Source organism: Gnatocerus cornutus, chromosome 3, assembly GCF_029298725.1.
Source record: "Gnatocerus cornutus isolate USDA-ARS CGAHR chromosome 3, icGnaCorn1.1, whole genome shotgun sequence".
Lineage (NCBI taxonomy): Eukaryota > Metazoa > Arthropoda > Insecta > Coleoptera > Tenebrionidae > Gnatocerus > Gnatocerus cornutus.
Window position 1 is genome coordinate 12,402,251 of NC_142235.1, and position 17,613 is coordinate 12,419,863.

Below are 17,613 nucleotides of genomic sequence, written 5' to 3' on the forward strand. Positions count from 1 at the left end.
GTTATCGAGGCCGAGTTTTTCGTAGTTGGAGGAAAGTTCAATAGGAAACGCGTATTTTTTATAATTATATAGTATTTCGGATTTCATTGAGTGACTTTGTATCATCATTAAACGTAAACGCGTGTTGACATGGATTATTTCATTCCTCATTATAATGTGTAGAGTTTGGTACCATTTGCTTTGAATTGCTAATTGTAATTAATTACCACTTAACGTCGCTTTCCGGTTATTTCCGCGAGTTTTATTGATTCGATCAAGCATAGTTCACGGTCCCTGAAGTGGTACCAGATCCAAAAATCTTGAACTTCACTTCCGAAACCATATAAATCTGCAAACGCCCACGCTGCAATGACCTCAATTTTGTTGTTTTCGTAGCGGAACCAAATTTGCGGTACCATCTCAAGTGGTACTGAGATTCTTCAAATTTCTTTTGAAGGGTAACACCACTTTGATACATAATTTCCAGTATTTATGTTGGTACCACGCTCAAGCATTTCGGTGGTACCGAAATAAAATGGAGTCGGTTTTACTTCCGAAACTATAAATTTGCAAACCCCTACGCCGAAATGACCTTAATTTAGCGAGTTTCCGTTGTTTTCGCAGTGGAACCAAATTTGGAGTGTCATCTCGAGTGGTACCAAGTATAGCGCAGTTCATAGCATTTCTTTTAAAAAGTTAACATTTTGATCCATAATTTTGTTAGTTGACGACGGTACCACTCAGATGTGCCCATCTCGTTGAATAAGATGGTACCAAAATATTCAGTTTTACTTCCTATACCACAAATCTGTAAACACCCACGCTGAAGTAACCTTAATTTAGCAAGTTTTTGTTGTTTTCGTAGAGGAACCAAATTTGCGGTACCATCGTAAGAGGTGAAATTTTGTACACTTTTTTTCAGGAATTAACACCACGTTGATCTATTATTTCGAATATTCACTTTAGTACCACTCTCAAGCACCCATACCTCATTGTGTATAGAATGGTACCGAAATAAAAGAAAATCGATTTTATTTCCGAAATCATAAATCTGCAAACACCTACCCTAAAACGACCTTAATTTAGCGACTTTTCGTGGTTTCTGCGGTGGAACCTATTTAGGGTACCATCTCGAATGGTACCAAGTACAAATCTGTCTTTTACATTCCTTTTGAAAATTCATCAACACTTTGATGCCCAATTTTGTTAGTACCACTTCGATGTGCCCATCTTTCGTTGTGTATAAGGTGGTACCAAAATATAAATGAGTCAGTTTTTCATCCTATATCATAAATCTGTAACACCCACACTGAAGTGACCTTAATATAGCGGATATTTGTTGTTCTCGCAATGGAACCAAATTTGGGGACCATCTCTAGTAGTACTGAGATTCTACACGTTTGTTTTGAAGGCTCAATCTTAATCATAATTTCGAGTATTGTCAAAAATACACCGTGGTGTAAAATATATAAAAGTGGTACCATAAAACAAAGTTTTACTTTCGAAACTATAAACAATGTTCAAGCAGACTAAAATGTATCTTACACCTATTAAATAATTGATAGCATTTAGACAAATATTTTCTCTTTTTAAGCATAGGTACCACTTTCAGAACCACATATTTTCAGTATATGGGATGGTACCATTTCAAGAATGAGTTTACATAAGAATCAACTTCATCAAATGGTACCTACAATCAATTATTTCTAGTTTTCCACAAAAACAATAGACTATTGGTTCCGTTTTTGGGTACTTGGATATTTAAGCCAAAAGTTGTTCTTTCAGTTTTTAACATTAAACCCAACTCTGATGCAACCTTCTGCAACTTTGATTTTCGCGAGTTTCAGTTAATTGTGAGTACCGTTTTACAATGGTACCACTTTTTGGGTACCAGACTTATGAATTTGGGCACGACAGTTTGTACCAGAACAAAAATAATAAAACAAATCAAAACTGTTTAAATTACACAAACTTTTTAAATCCGTTAAATTTTCTCCCATGTTTAGGTTCCATTTTTGGGTACTCCCAAATCCCACCGTATTATTAATAACACATCTCAAACAATAAGTAATTAAAGTACCCAGAATGACGCAAATAGAATCTTCATCCTGTTTTCGGGTTCCGCCCCATACATTTACGTATTTTGGGTTCCAAAAAACCGAATATTCCCATGCACGAACGTCAAACTCATTGTCATTTCTTAAAGTCTGTGATTTTCCTACATGATTTGATTAACTAATTCGATAATTTACATAAACATGAGAACCGGTTACTTCCGAATCTCGGCGTGAGACTGGTTCCTTTGAATAATCGCACTAGAAAAATAAAATAGCTCGAATTTTCGCAGTTTTTATGCAAATAGAACCGTTGGAATATTTCGATAAAAACAAGTAGAACCTTTTTTTGGTACCGTAAAATAGCTAGAGGCAGGAGCGGTTTTTATGTTGCTTATTTTGGTTGAAGGCTAAAAATAGATTAAACAAGAAGTGGGTCCGTTTTTTGAAAATTTGGGTTCCATTTTTCGCAAATTTGGGTTCCGTTTTTTGGTTCCTCCAATCCGATAGAAAAATCTAGGCAAAAAGCAATGTTCGGCGAAATTGTCAATGGTACCATTTTTGGGTACCATTAAAACTCGCCACATCACAGTTTCGTTTAACAACCGCCTGACGTAACGTAACGCGTAACCGTGACAACCGTGTCGCTTAATTAAAATTCTTCGATTTCAAAATCGCCAAAAATTAGTACTTTCTGTGTTAAGAGCGGAAAGTGCATTTCGCGCACTTGACCTGTATTGCGTTGCTCTCATTTTTCCATTGAAATTGACATTACTCCACTTTAATTTCCCTTATGCGTGTGATAGAGCCTTGATCACATGTCATTGTCAACCAGCGATGAGTCGATGATTTACTTTTTCCCGCGGAGGCCGCACCTGTCATTTCCGCTCACCTTCGCGGTTCAAAACCGAAAATCCCTAAAAACGAAAGAATAGGTCCAGGAAGTGCGCCTTGAGTAACTCCCCTTTTTCCAGAAATGCGTGTTCAGTGAAGGCGGCGAGATCTTCGAACTTTGGAGGAGTCCTCCAGTTGACCTCTACCTCCGCGTGTACCTCTGGAATGTCACCAACAAAGACGAGTTCCTCAGCGGTCAAGACGATAAACTCAAGGTCCAAGAAGTCGGCCCTTACGTGTACAAGTAAGTAAACAGGTTGCAACAACATCCCTGACATACTTCTTAGATATATGTTATATAAGGCGGATTTTTCTCGAAGGCGATGCCATCCTGAGATCGTTGACCAATAGCACTTCCCGCACCTTTAGTGTTAAATAACAAAGACTTTCCAATGTTGCAACATAAATAAATTTCGAAATTTTTGGAAACATCAAGACGAAGATGTTGGAAAGTGTTTGGGGGTCAAAGGTTTGAAATTCGTCAAGGTCGCAGACGTCAAGGTCGCGCGACAGTGAGATGAGCTCTTATGTCATCATGGCTAGCTTGATTTTCGCAGGTTGCTCAGAGCACTGGTAAAATTGTATAATTGCACTCTTCGATTTGTGGCGGCTCAAAATTAGGAAGATTTAGAAAGTGCTTCCGCGTTGTTGAAGTTGGCAACAAAATTATTGAGTTTATATTACCAATACAAAGAAGAAAAGGAAGAAAATTTTATGCCAACACTAATATGGAGAACTTTATTGACTAAATCTAGACGCAGAAATTAGAAATGGGAAAATAATAGTAGTATTGCGAGAACAGCACAAAATGCAAAGAAGAAACTGAAGAACATGTTAAATAAAAGAAGATTTCTTTAGATTGTTTTGACACGTACATCTGAGTAGTAAAATAAAAAAAAGATACAACAGACTTCTAAAATGAAAAACCAAGGAAGAAATGGTATAAAAAGATTTCTTCAGAAACAAAAGTGAAGAATTCTGTTTTTATTAAAACACATTAAAAAATGAAAAAAACAATAAAACAGATCTCGAAAATGAAGAAATCACGAAGAAAATAATATATTAAAACGTTTCTTCAGAAGAATAAGGAACTCTCCTTCTAATAAAGTCAAGAAAACCGACATCAAAATGAATAAACAAGAAAACGTCAGATTGAAGAAATTGAAGAAAGTAATATAAAACGACACTTTCTGATTTCAAAACTCCAATATTTTTTACCTTTAAATCAAATTTAAGTCAAAATAATTAAAAAAAATGAAGAAAAGAGATAAATCAGATATCGAAAATGAAGAAATAAGGAAGAAAATTGTGTATAAAGACGTTTACTCAGTGACAAAGATAAGAAAATTCTCGTTTTACAATAAAATCAACTTTAAAAAAATCACAAAAGATAAAAACGAAGAAATTGAAAAAAGTTATATAAAAGTGACATTTTGTTTGCACAAAATTGTTGTAATGTCAATTTTGCCTCAAATTTAAACATTCAAACAAATTCAAAGAAAACAATTAAAGAAAATTTAATATAACGAAACAAAAAACGAAGAAATGAAGAAGAAAATAGCTTACATAATATAAAAACATTTCTTCAGAAGAATAAAGAATAATAATATATATTAAATATGATTTAATAAAGTCGAGACATCAAAAGGAATAAATAACAAAACGGCAGAATGAAGAAAGCGAAGAAAGTAATATAAACGGATACTTTTTCAATTCAAAATTCATATTCTTACTTTTTAACACTTAAACAAATTTAAAAAAATGAAGAAAACAAGATAAATCAGACATCGAAAATGAAGAAATAATGAAGAAACAGTATATGTATTGGTATTTTCGCTTTTTAATAAAATCGACGTCAAAATGAAAATATTTGCAAAAAGCAAAAATAAAGAAATTGAAAAAAGTTATATAAAATGACATTTAGTCGGCACAAAATTGTTGTAGGTACTTTTCAGTTTTGGTTCAAATTCAACATTAACAAATGAAAAAAAAAAACAATCAAAAAAATGTAATAAAACGGAATTCAAAATGAAAGAATAAAGAAGAAAACTGCATCTAAAGCCGTTTATTCAGTGGCACTTCACTATTAATAAAATTGAAGAAATCGACATCAATATGAAAAAATTACCAAACGCAAAAATGAAGAAATTGAAGAAAATTATTCAAAATGACAATTCTTTAGTACAAAAATGCTCTCTTTTTTAATGATAGATCAACAAACTTAAACAAAATTAAACGAAAATAAAATTAAAAAAAATAATAATAAAACAGAATTATAAATTTATGAAGTAAAGAAGAAATGATGTTTGATGAGTCGGGAAATTCTCGCTTTTTAAAACAATCGAAGAAATTGGCATCAGAACTAAAAAGATTACAAAACGTGAAAATAAAGATAAAGAAATTGAAAAAAATAAATAAAAACCTTTATTATTGAAAAAAAAACATAATGTTATTTGCATTTGCTTAGTCAATATCTGTAAAAAAAAACAGAAAAACAAAAATAAAATAAAACAAAAAATCAAAATGAAAACAAAATCGTAACATTGCTAAATCGTAGAAATAAAGAAGAACGCAACACAAAACGTAAAAACGAAGAAACTAACACCTTTTTTTTTCAGGGAATTCTTGCTGCACGACAACGTCACTTTCAACTCCAACGGCACCCTGACCGCCATCCCTCGCCACCCCCTCGTCTGGGTCCCCGAGTTGAGCGAGGGGCGGCGTGAAGACGACCTCCTAATTCTCCCCAACATCGCCCTCTTGGTAAGTATCACAAAGATCTGGGCCGAGTTATCCAAGATCGCTTTCACCTCTTACATAAACTCTTCTGAATTTGAAGAAAAGCGAGGCCGGCCAGGTCGCGTGCACGCGCGCCACTGACCTTCCGCAAATAATCAGCTTTTTGCGTCCGCATTGGCAATGAAAGTTGCGCGAGGTTAGTTCCGGCGGAAGTAAGGTTTTGGATGCGTCGTGGCGGTTGTGTAATGGCGTCGTTTTGAGGACTCAAAGGCGCTAATTGGCGAACGAAGAGTAAATAGTAACTGTTTGTTGAGTGGTGTTGGCGAGGAGTTGAAGAAGTACTTTCATTTTGCTAGATCTAGGCGGGCTTCCTGTATAATAATTTCGACACTAAGACCCCATTTGATTGGAAGATTGAAGATTACGATTTTATGTAAGGTTAGGTGGTAATTATTGAACAATGATTATAGAGCGAGCCAGAGAAATCACGGGTTATGTGAGCAAAGTTTAATTGCATTTGAATTTTTAATGAAGAAAGATGAAGAAAATGAAGAAAAATGAATGGGTTACGGTTTCTTGACATTTTGTCGCGGAAAGTGAACGGAATTACGGGTCAGAAAGAGCGAGTACGTTTGATCTGAACAAAAATGAAGAATAACGTTCGAAGAAATGAAGAAATTAAAAGAAACTGGCAATTGTTATGTTGCAACGGTTGGGACATTCACGTATTATAATAAAAGCAAAGAAATGAACATAATAATGAAAAAATTGCAAAACGAAAAAGTGAAGAAATTGAAGATAATAATATAACATGATTTTTTTAGTACAAAACGATTCAACTTGTCAATTTTGCGTCAAATTTAAAAAGGAACACAAATTTAAAAAATGAAATATGTAGTACGCAGAACTCCAAAATGAAGAAGAAAATAGTATATAAAATCGTTTCTTCAGTAGTGAGAGTAAAAAAGTTCTCATATTTTAATATAATCGCAGAAATTATTAAATTAAAAAATAACCAACTCGAAAACAAAGAAATTGAAGAAAATTACATTTTTACCATAAAACTGTTCTAATTCTTAATCAAGAAATAATGAAGATAAGATATAAATATGACATTTCTTTAAAATTAGGAAAAATAAATTGTTGTCTTTTGACAAATTCGAAAATATACATTTAAATGGAAACAGTTACAAAACAAAAAAATGAAGAAATTGAAGAAAGCAATATTAAATGACATTTCTTCGAAATAAAACTGTTATACTTGTTATTTTGAATCAAATTTAAACGCAGAACCAATTAAAAAAAAAACTTTAAGAAAACAGAAGTCAAATAAAATGAAGAAGTAAACAAAAAAAAAGTACGTTTTATCAGTTTACAACATTTTAATTTTAAATTTTAAATCAACATTCAAATACAAAAACAAATTTAAAGAAATGAAGAAATGAAAATAAAACAACCAAAGTGATGAAAAGAAGAATGAAATAATATACACGTATAAAATATAAAGATGTTTTTTAGTAGCAGCAGCAGGAATATTTTTATTTTTTACTATAAACTCGAGGAAATTAACAATAAAATTGGAATAGAACAAGACCGTAAAATTAAAAAATTGAAGAAAGTATATAATATAAAATGACATTTTTTAGCACATAATCTTGTTTCTTATTAAAATCAACGAATTTAAAATCAAAATTAAGTTAATAAAAAAAACACGAAAATAAAGAAAATAATATAATTGCATTTCTTGAGTAGAATATTCTTTTTAATTTTGGTTCAAAAGTAAACGAAGAAACAAATTAAAAAACATCATATTGAAAAACATGTGGGAACAGATGATCTAAGATGAAGAAATAAAGAAGAAAATAATATATGTACATCAGTAAAAAGACGTTTCTTTAATACCAGCGCAAAAATTCTTACAAAAATCAAGAAAATTGGCATTAAAATTCAAAACAACAAAACAAGACAAAGAAGAAATTGACAAGAGTAATATAAAATGACATTTCTTCACTACAAAAGTGTTTAATTTTCGAATTACAATCAAATTCAAAGAGAAAAAATTGCACCCTTTTGATTATCAAAATTTCAAAAAGAAGATAGAAACGCAACATACAAAATCACATGAAGTGAAGAAAATAGAAGAAAATAACAGCGAAAAAAAATAATACGAAAGTTTTTGATTGCTAGCTAACTCTAGTCCGCGAAGAAATCGAAAAAAACGACAAATCTTCAAAATTAATCGTTGCACCCAGATAATGAAGAAAAAGAAGAAAACAAATCAGTGAAAGTCTAGGAAGGATAGTTTATCCCGATCTCCGCGAAACCGTGCGATTTTCAGCCGGCGCTGCAAAAAACAAATGAAAGTCGTTCAGTCGGCGACCCGAAAAAGTCGAAAAAACGCAAAGCCGTCTAGACCCGTCCCATAATCTGTGGCCATTTCGATTTCGGCCGCCTCGTCGCCTTTTTTTCGGCCGAATGCAATCAAAATTTCGAATCGGTGCCGTTCATCGACCTCCTCTCCTTGAGCACGTTTTCTTCTTTTGATTGCATCAAGTCACCTCCAGTTGCAATTCACACTAATCCTACTCGAAAAACGCCGGCCCTGCGAGATCACGCCACTTTACGTAAATTCCTGACACAGTTTCGGGTCGCAGTCGGCAATGCCCCAGCCCACTTTCTATTCAAGTTCATCGCTAAGCAGCGACTCGCGATCACTTTTACTTTCAACGAGACGTGCGTCGGAGAGTTGGTAAACAAACCAGAGGCGGGGAAATGAACTAAATGTGGAGCGCCAGGGGCAGTGGCGTAACAGATATGACAACTGACCCACATTGGTGCTAACACGTGTTTTTGTTGCAGAGCATAGCCCACGTGGTGTCGGATGAATCATATTTCACGCGCGTCGGGCTCAACCTTCTTATCAGACAAACGAAGACGGAGCCGCTCATCCAGATGACAGCCCGGGAATTTATGTTCGGCTACAGCAGCACTCTGATGACCCTCGGGAACAAGTTTATGCCCAGTTGGATCACTTTCGACAAACTCGGACTTATCGATAGAGTACGTATAGAAATAGAAGAGGCCCACGAGTCGACCCTTGCGGAACACCAACTATATTGTTTTTTTTTTCTTTTAGATGTACGACTTTGAAGGTGATTACGAAACTGTCTACACCGGTGAAGATGATGTTAAGAAGACGGGGCTGTTGGACACCTACCGCGGCTCGACAAAGATCCCGCAATGGGACAGCCCGTGTGGGGACATCAGGGGAGCTTCCGATGGGACGAAATTCCCCGGGTTTATCAAGCCCAACGACACTCTTCTGTTCTTCAGGAAGAGCATGTGTCGGGCTAAACAGTTGGTGAAGGTCAACGAGACCGTGGTCAATGGGTTGACCACGTATATTTACAACTTCCCTGAAGATGCTGATGACAATGGAGCCAACAATACGGATAACAAATGCTTCTGTAAAGAAAACGCTCGTTGTTTACCTCCGGGACTATTGGACGTCCATGGGTGCTATTATGGGTTCCCTATAGCCCTCAGCTACCCCCATTTCATGGGTGGACATCCTAGTCTTACTGCGAAGGTGATCGGAAGCAATCCCGACCCCGAGAAGCACAAGACCTACTTCGCCATTCAACCGGTAAGTTGTGTATACAATTTTTTCCACACTTTGGTCTTTGAGCCAGATTAGTCTACTTCGCGTTTACTTTGCATATAAATAATATAAATATCACTTATCATAAATAAACAAATCACAATCAACATGGTTATTTATGCCCTGTCACTAGATTAATGGCAAATTAATAAAAAATGACAACAATTAGCGACAATTAAAACCGGCTATAAATTAAAAACCGATGTTACCTTGAACAATAAATCAAACTGTTCCGGGACAAATTTGTCTAATTAGACATGAAGTTTTCTCCAATCAAACAAAAATCACTCAACTTTCTTCTCTAGTCACCGTGTCATAATAGACCATTACATCACCTCATTTACGTAAATGCACTTTCGTTGCAATTGTTTCTTCATTGCAGGAGTCTGGCCTACCGGTTGACCTTGCCGTGCGATACCAAATCAACATGGCTTTGGGAAGTATCAAAACCATAGCCAACGCCGACAGGTTCAACGAAATGATCTTGCCACTCCTCTGGACGGAAATTGTATGTGTTTTGTCCGCCATGTTGGCCGCCATCTTGACTGATTTCTTTTACAGAGGCTGTACAGTCTTCCGGAGATGTTATCAGCTCGTTTCCGTCTCTACCTCAATGCCTTGCCTCTAGTGGAGATGTGTATAACATATTCGTTCTTCGTGGTAGGCGCTGCGTTCCTTCTAACCTCAATCTACAAGTTTATAACCTCAAAATCAAATCGATCCGAGTACAACACAAGATGGATCGAAGACGACTTTGTCTTGAATATTGAGCGGAAGCTGTCGAATTATAAACCAGAGAAGAGGGGCAGTATGACGACCAAAGAACTTGAAGTGTACTTCTCCAGTTTGGTCACTCCCCTGAACCAGGAGTTGGGTTTGGACGACGAAGACGCGTAGAATTGTAGAATTTTTAGGATATTTATTGTGATTTGTGATCTTTGCCCTGTATGCTGGTAATTTATTTCCGTAGAGCCCTAGTGAGGTTAGAAAGATTTTCTTTGTGACGAGGATATGGTACTGTTTCGTTATAGAGACAAGACTTGTGATATTTATGTCAATTAGATTAATGGCACGCCACTATTTATATTTGCTCAATGTCTTAGAGTTAGGTTTTTATAGAAATCACTATCAGTATTTTTATAACGATTTATACAAAACTAATAAAATCTTCAAAAAAAACTGATTTTCATTTTTCTTCGATTTGAGGAATTTTACGAAACGTGGCAACATCGCATATTTTGGAAGTAACAGGATTTATACAAAACTAATAAAATCTTCAAAAAAACTGATTTTCATTGTTCTTCGATTTGAGGAATTTTACGAAACATGGCAACATCACATATTTTGGAAGTAACCCACGGCGGCGAAGACGTCACTACGAACTCTTTTGATTTGGAGAATTTTACTAAACCTGGCAACACCGCAAATTTTGGAAAAATTTACGCAAATTTTGTCCGTTCTCAAAGGGCGGCGATGACGTCACTAGAAACCTTGCAAACACGAAAATGTTTATTATTAGCTGATACTTTACAATTATATTCAATAAAATCATGTTTTACAAGTGGAAGTGACGTGTCAGAATATAATTATGATTAATATGTATTCGATGTTTTATTGTTTCGTGCGCTATTATTAGTGGTTATGGACGTTTAGAGGTAATTATCTGTCTATTTTTAGTTAGATACACAACGATTATGATAATAATTGTGGAAAGTTCTTTTTATAAATCACAGAGGCTGTTTTTTTCGTTTCTTCAAATTGTCATTACTTCGAATTACTACAACTGAGTAGCTTAAGTAAAGTATAGTTGATCCAATTTAGACAGTTGAAATTGGTCGTAATTAACTCAATTCAGTTCAAGCAGTGTAGTTTTTTTTTATAAATTCGTCTAACTTAATCTACACCCATTTTAGACTAATTAGACCAAAATTTAGTCTAAATTAGTACGACCTAAAATGTAACTACTAGACCAGAATATTTGGCGTCTTAAAAAACAAGCCATTCGGAATTTTGCCTTGTTTTTCAAGATGCCAAATGTCCTGGTCCAGTAGTAACATTTTCGATCCTACTTAAATTGTAATTTAGACTAATTTTAATCTAATCTAGGTCAATACATTTAATATAATTTAAACCGTTGGGGTAAGTCCAGTTAGTTAAATTCACTTCAAATTAATTACAATTTCTGCGAATAGACAAAATTTAGTCGGAGTTGTTAATTCAAGCTGATTTAAATTAAATCGAGTCTAATTATGCCCAAAATCTAGTAGAAAAACTCATAAAAACTGCTACTAGTGTAATTTAGATGATTCGAATTGAGCAATTTGTCAAATTTAAATTGTATTCCATTCAGATTAAAATAGTCTAGCTTGGTCTAGACCTTCAAATTAGACTTTTGAAATTAAGTCAGTCTTGTTAATTTAGACTAATTTAAATCAAGTCGAGTCCAATTATGTCCAAAATTTAGTACAGAAACTTTTTAGTTTTTAGTACTAGCGTAATTCAGACGACGATTGGAATTAGCCTCATTAGGTTCAATTAGTCAAATTTAATTGTATTTCATTGTCTAAATTAGTCGAATTTAATGTAGATCTCCTTTGATGCAGATAGACTTTTGACATTTAGTGAACGACCTGCATCTGGAATAATTTAAATCAAATTGAGTCCAATTATGTCCAAAATTTAGTACAAAAACTCGTAAAATATCTCTGCTAGTGTAATTAAGACGGTTGGAATTGGTCTAATTAGTTCATTTCACTTAGATTAGTCAAATTTAGTAGTTTAATTAGTCTAATTTAGTATAGATCTATCTAATCAAAATTAATCAGTCCAGTTAATTTAGGCAAATTGAAATCAAATTAAGTCATGAAATATCTCTGCTGGTGTAATTTAGACGCTGATCGAGTCCAATTAAGTCCAATTTTAATTTTAGTCAATTTAGTCGATTCTAGTCACAATAATTAGACTAAGATGTAATCTCTTTATGACTTATTTATCTCAATAATTAGTACTACTCAATTTAGTCTAATTTGGCCGTCGAGTAAAATCCAAGTCCAAAGTATAGGGATTTTGAAGGGATCTTTCAAGGACATGGATAATAAAACCTCCTTTGTCAACAATTCCATCATTATTATGTCACTTTGTGCCAAATAAAATAAACTCAAAATTCAATAAACGTGTTAAAAAATAAGGAAATACCTGTCTATTAGTCTTCTTAAATTAAACTATAATATCACATTAACAGGGGCCTCCGGCGCCCCCAGCTACCTGTCTCCTTGCTTCTCTACCTCCTCTATTACTTGTAATAATCTCTGTCTAGTCTTCTTGTTACTCTGGCATGCGCAACTCACCAGACCAAACAAGTGTTTTGAAGAATACTCCTAGAACCCAAAAAAAGTAACATAACCTCTCTTTTACAAAAACTCACTGAATGGTCCTTAATCCACTTCTCGAGTTCCGGCTCTGGTAAATAATAAGCTTTAACGTAATTTTCAACGTATTCACGATGAGGGACGGGCCTTAAACCAGCCATTTTCTCGAATTTTGAAAGAAATTGGATGAAATCAAGTTGCATGAGAGCGCGCCCCCCATTTGAACACTTCTTGGCTTCACTAAAACTAAAAGTCCCTAAATTAAGAATAAAAGAAACTAGAAAAAAGGTACCCTTGGACCAACGTGTGGGTGATTATGTGAGAAATACTTTCCCATAACGAATGGGAGACTTCAATGCATACTGGGACTTTGGTCGCGACTTCTTCTAACCTCAAAGTGAAAATCTGCACCTCCTGGAAAATCATTTTGTAGTTTGTAGCTACGACAGGACTTCTCCGAGTTTTACCCTCAAAATGAGGTCGATATAAGCGTTGTGTTGCGACATGACCTCTTTAACCTCCCAATTTATCTTTGACATGGAGAGAAGAATCTGTCGGAGATCGAAAGCCTGGGCCCCCACGGCCATGTAAATCGGCTTCCGCAAGTCTTTGGCGCTAGTAATGTTCTGAAAATTGAAAAATACTCAAATTCAAATCTTCTAGGGTGTTTAGTAAAGTACAGTTGGCGACACTGCGTATTTCTATCTCTGTCGCACTCATCAATTTGTGTCTCTGTCGTTGTCATACGTCACCTGTCATGTAAACATAACCTCCATGAAAGCATGGATGACAACACGATAAAAGTCGGCGATTTTTTAATTGTCCAGCGCCAGGGCTACACCAAACTCCACAAACTGAAGGACCATGGCACACTCTCCCTCGGTAGTTTTAACCTGGAAATGGACAACGTCGTCGGGGAGAAATATTCAGACACTTTCCAAATGAAGAACTTTCCAGGTAATAAAAAACTTTTCACTCTCGAAAAAGTCGATGAAATCCCCTCAATTCTATCGATAAACATCGAGAAGAGTGGCGCCGACAACCGCAATATCACCGACGACGGTCAATCCCAAAACCTCACCACTGCAGACATCTCCAAGTTGAAATCTGAAGAACTCAACTCAAACAACATCGTGGAGAAGCTCATTTCTAATTCCAAAACGTTCAACTCCAAGACTGAGTACAGCCAAGAAAAATACATGAAAAAGAAAGAGAAGAAGTACTTTGAGTATGTGCAAATTCGGCGCCCCACGATCCGTCTATTGGCAACAATGTTCTATCGACAGGATCCGAGCAAAACGCTCGGAATCCGAATCGACGACCTATCACAAATTATCATTTATTCCAACATCCAATCGGAAGGCACGCATTTATTGTACGACAGCGGCACATCTGGACTCCTCCCAGCGGCACTGCTCCACCAACTCGGTCCTGATAACTCCGCCCACTTAATCCACCTCCATCCCGGTAACGAATGTCAGAAAAGTGCGATAGTCGCGATGAAGTTTCCCAAGGAACAGCTGGAGCGCTGTATCAACGTCAATTTGTATTCAGTTCTAAGGTGTTTTTATCAGAAGAAGGAGGAGCCCGAATCGAAGAAAATGAAAGTAGAGGAGGAGCCTAAGAAACCGAGCTGGCAACTCGACAATGAGAGGGCGTGCCCACTACTCGAAACGGGCGTTGATTCCCTCGTCATCGCCTCAAAGGAACACCCCATTTCGCTCGTCGACCAACTAGCGAAGTTCCTCAAAGGAGGGCGGTACCTCGTCGTCTTCAACCAATCACGCGAGCCGCTCCTAGATTTGTACAACCACCTCAAAGAACGCCTCGATTTTATCTACATTCGCGTTGTGAACAATTTTATGCGCAGTTATCAAGTACTCCCCGATCGGACTCATCCAGAAGTCAATATGTCAAGTGGCGGTTACATTCTCACGGCACATAAACTAACTTGATTTTAATAAAACTTACCTGTGAGAAAAACTGTTGCAACATTGTTTTATTTGTGGGCGGAACCAAGTATTCGAGGAACTCCTGCAAATACTCGTATTGTCTCGCTAGAAAAACGACGCTTTCCACGCCCACGATGCGCTCGGCCAATCCGTGGAGAGCTTCGGGGCGGGTGAGATTGACCATTGGAGAGAGGGCGGGGCGAACGATTTTAGACCCGTTTTCGGTGGGCGGTGCTTCGAAGTCGGATACTAGCGTTTCGGAGATCTTTTTCAAGGTCGTGGTGAGCTCGGAGGAGTAGAGAGCGTTGCTGGCGACCGACTAAAAAATCGTCAGAGTTTGAAGGTGAGATTTTGTAACTTACCAGATCTGACGCAAAGAACAAGTGGACTGAATAGAGGTAGAAATCGAACAGTTGGTTCATGCAACTAATGATCTGATAGGCTATTGGTTTGAGTAGGCGTGACATCTGGAGGTACTTCCCCATCTGGCGGAGCACCGAGAGAGTCGTATTGGTTAAAATAAGCGTTTGTTTGTTGTTCTTTTCCTTCTTTTTCGCGACTTGAGTGGACTCCTCGGGGTAGTCATCAGCGAAGTCCTCAGCCTCGTCTTCGCTCTCCTCGGAGAAGTACCCAGACGCGTCGTTTTCCAGCGCTAGGATATCCTCTTCGATGATGGTCTCATCCAGTCCCGAATCAAAAGGAGTCCCACTCTCCGCGTACCGCACGAAGTAGTTCCCGACGATACTACTTCCGTCTTGGGAATGATTTGAAGAGCAGCACTCCGTCGAAGTCGTCGAATAAGTGGCCCCAGGAGGCGGTCTATACTTGAAGGTCTTCAAAATCGACCGCAACGACTTGAACTCCTGGAGCTGCAGGATCGTGAACGTCGGTTTCACCGGGCAGATCTCCCACATTTCGTTCTCGAGGAAGATCTTCAGTTCTTCGAGTCTCTGGACGTGGTAGTTTTTGAAGTAGTTGACGCTTTGTTTGCGGATGGACTCCTGTAAGTCCTCGGATTTACTCAAACAGAACTCTTCACCAACTTGGATGAGACGGTGGACGACCCCGAGGACCTGCACGAACTGGTCGAACTTATAAGAGGCCAAATCCGCGTTGAGGAGGAGACTTGAAACTTTGCGCTGAACATCGTCCCAGATTTTCGTGAGGTTGTGGTCGAGCTTCTCGCGGTTGATGGTGCCGTCGGCGTCGGGCTCCTGGTCGTAGTGCCATTTTATAAGTTGGTAGTAGCTGAGGACGATCTTGAATAAGACTTTGCAGAGGCTGACGAGACAGGGGATGAAGACGTCCGTCGCCACGCTCTGAAAAGAAACTCAAAGACATAGAGAAGAGAGACACCTGGGGGCTCACCTGGCAGAGGGTCTTGTAAGGGTTCTTCCCGCTAGTGTCGGGGTTCTCCAGCACCTCCGGAGAGCTCACATACGAGTGCACCACGTTCAGCGACGTGTTATAAATCGCCGTGATGTAATGCACGTGCAGATTGTCAATCATTGAAATCTCCGAGCGCTCTAATAAACTGTACGCTAGGAGCAACTTCCTGTAACGATCGGGATCGAAGTGGTAACACGTCTGGAAACAAGAAAATGAGCTCGAGCAAGGGGGCCCGGCAACGCACCTGCGACAACACTCGGTCCAACTGTCCATCAGTATTCTCCAGAGTTTCCTGTAATTTGTACGTGAGCGCGGCGACGCAGCTAAAATGCCGGTAATTAGTGGCGATCTTGTGACATTTCTTCAACTCTATGATAGCCCCCGCGTAGTCCTCCTCGCTCAATAACACTTGGAGACGCTGATCAAAACTGTGCTGTAACATAACCTCAAAGTGTCACATTCAACATAACCACAAATCTTACCAGATGTTTGATCATTTTGAGATTATTAAGCAAATTCTGCGCCAATTTCCGCTTGCGGTAGTTCGCCAACAACCCCAAGCAGGCTTTGAACTGATTCGCCGCCACGTTCAACTTCTTTCGACTGTCTTTACAGAACTCCAGCGTGTCCTTGACTTCCTCCAAAATCTCAAGGACTTTCTCAAACTCCTCGTTGCAGCCGCTTTGGTGTTCAAGGATCAATTGGAGGACTTTTTTTGACACAACTTGGTGTTGTTGTTTGAGATTCTTGAAGTCGCGTTGAATTTGATCACACTCTAACACTTCCGGGAGTTTCTAAAATATGAAATTAGTCCCGAGAGGGGTTATCTGGGGCGGTTACCCCAAGCTCAAATCTGCAGATGTCGAAATCATCTTTCATGGAAAAATAAGCCGCTTCTATGCTTTCTAAAATCTCCTGGTCGGCTGGACGGTCTGTTTCAGCGACTGTTTTACTGTTAATGGAAAGATTCTCAGTTTGGGGGAAGTGGTAGTTGGCGTCAGAAAAACCCATGGAGGGTATCTTAGGAGACTAAAACGTGACGTCACAAGGGGGCTATCTTGGGGAAAAAACTAACCTGTTTGGAGATTAGACCGAGAATTTTGTGCTTCAGCTCGTCCATTTTTACACAATTAACACCTAACTGTTAACTTGTGAACGGAATTAATAATTATTTATTTACATCACATTCATAACCATGACAGCTCACGTCCGAGATGACAGATGACAGCTGTTAAAAAAATGACACTTCAAAAAGAAGAAACCTGTAAGACTAACACGCCAAAATTAATTAAAACTGTTAAAATAACAAGTTTTTTTATTTTGAGTGTTTTTAGTTGCAGATTGGTAAGTTTGATAATAGTATCATTAATTTTTTTAAGTTTTAATTTTGATTTTTTTGGATTCTGCGGCAAAAACGGCAAGGTGCGGCTATTGACGGACAGGTGTCGCTACAACTTTTTTATTAAAAATGGTTTTAAAATTAACGAAAAATTGATTATTTTTATTTTTTTATTGTAATGAGTGTTTATTAAAAATAACAATAGTTGTTGTGTGTGGGTTTAAATTAAATTTGCGTT

At 37.3% G+C, this 17,613-nt stretch overlaps 3 protein-coding genes across 4 annotated transcripts in view; 2 read left to right on the plus strand and 1 right to left on the minus strand.

The window, feature by feature from the left end:
• Nucleotides 1-10,496, plus strand: part of LOC148176998 (scavenger receptor class B member 1) — a 33,974-nt gene extending 23,478 nt beyond the window's left edge. The window contains exons 3-8 of one of the 2 annotated variants that reach the window (XM_088031729.1): nucleotides 3,008-3,171; nucleotides 5,546-5,690; nucleotides 8,526-8,726; nucleotides 8,803-9,312; nucleotides 9,710-9,835; nucleotides 9,889-10,496. In XM_088031729.1, coding sequence (XP_087887855.1) covers nucleotides 3,008-3,171; nucleotides 5,546-5,690; nucleotides 8,526-8,726; nucleotides 8,803-9,312; nucleotides 9,710-9,835; nucleotides 9,889-10,224 — 1,482 coding nt within the window. In that variant the 3' untranslated portion in view covers nucleotides 10,225-10,496. The remainder of the gene's footprint in view (nucleotides 1-3,007; nucleotides 3,172-5,545; nucleotides 5,691-8,525; nucleotides 8,727-8,802; nucleotides 9,313-9,709; nucleotides 9,836-9,888) is intronic. The other variant, XM_088031727.1, reaches the window with a different exon arrangement.
• A 1,942-nt stretch (nucleotides 10,497-12,438) lies between these two features.
• Nucleotides 12,439-17,263, minus strand: Vps50 (vacuolar protein sorting 50). Its single transcript, XM_088032528.1, has 11 exons — nucleotides 17,112-17,263; nucleotides 16,877-17,065; nucleotides 16,519-16,830; nucleotides 16,281-16,469; nucleotides 16,016-16,234; nucleotides 15,010-15,966; nucleotides 14,667-14,966; nucleotides 13,163-13,321; nucleotides 12,988-13,109; nucleotides 12,752-12,941; nucleotides 12,439-12,704 (listed from the first exon to the last, which is right to left on the minus strand). The coding sequence occupies exons 1-11, from the start codon at nucleotides 17,154-17,156 to the stop codon at nucleotides 12,588-12,590; spliced, it is 2,799 nt and encodes a 932-aa protein (XP_087888654.1). The 5' UTR covers nucleotides 17,157-17,263; the 3' UTR covers nucleotides 12,439-12,587.
• On the plus strand, nucleotides 13,344-14,678 carry Trmt6 (tRNA methyltransferase 6 non-catalytic subunit). The gene has a single exon (XM_088032529.1). The coding sequence runs from the start codon at nucleotides 13,478-13,480 to the stop codon at nucleotides 14,648-14,650; it is 1,173 nt and encodes a 390-aa protein (XP_087888655.1). The 5' UTR covers nucleotides 13,344-13,477; the 3' UTR covers nucleotides 14,651-14,678.
• Nucleotides 17,264-17,613: the final 350 nt, after the last annotated feature.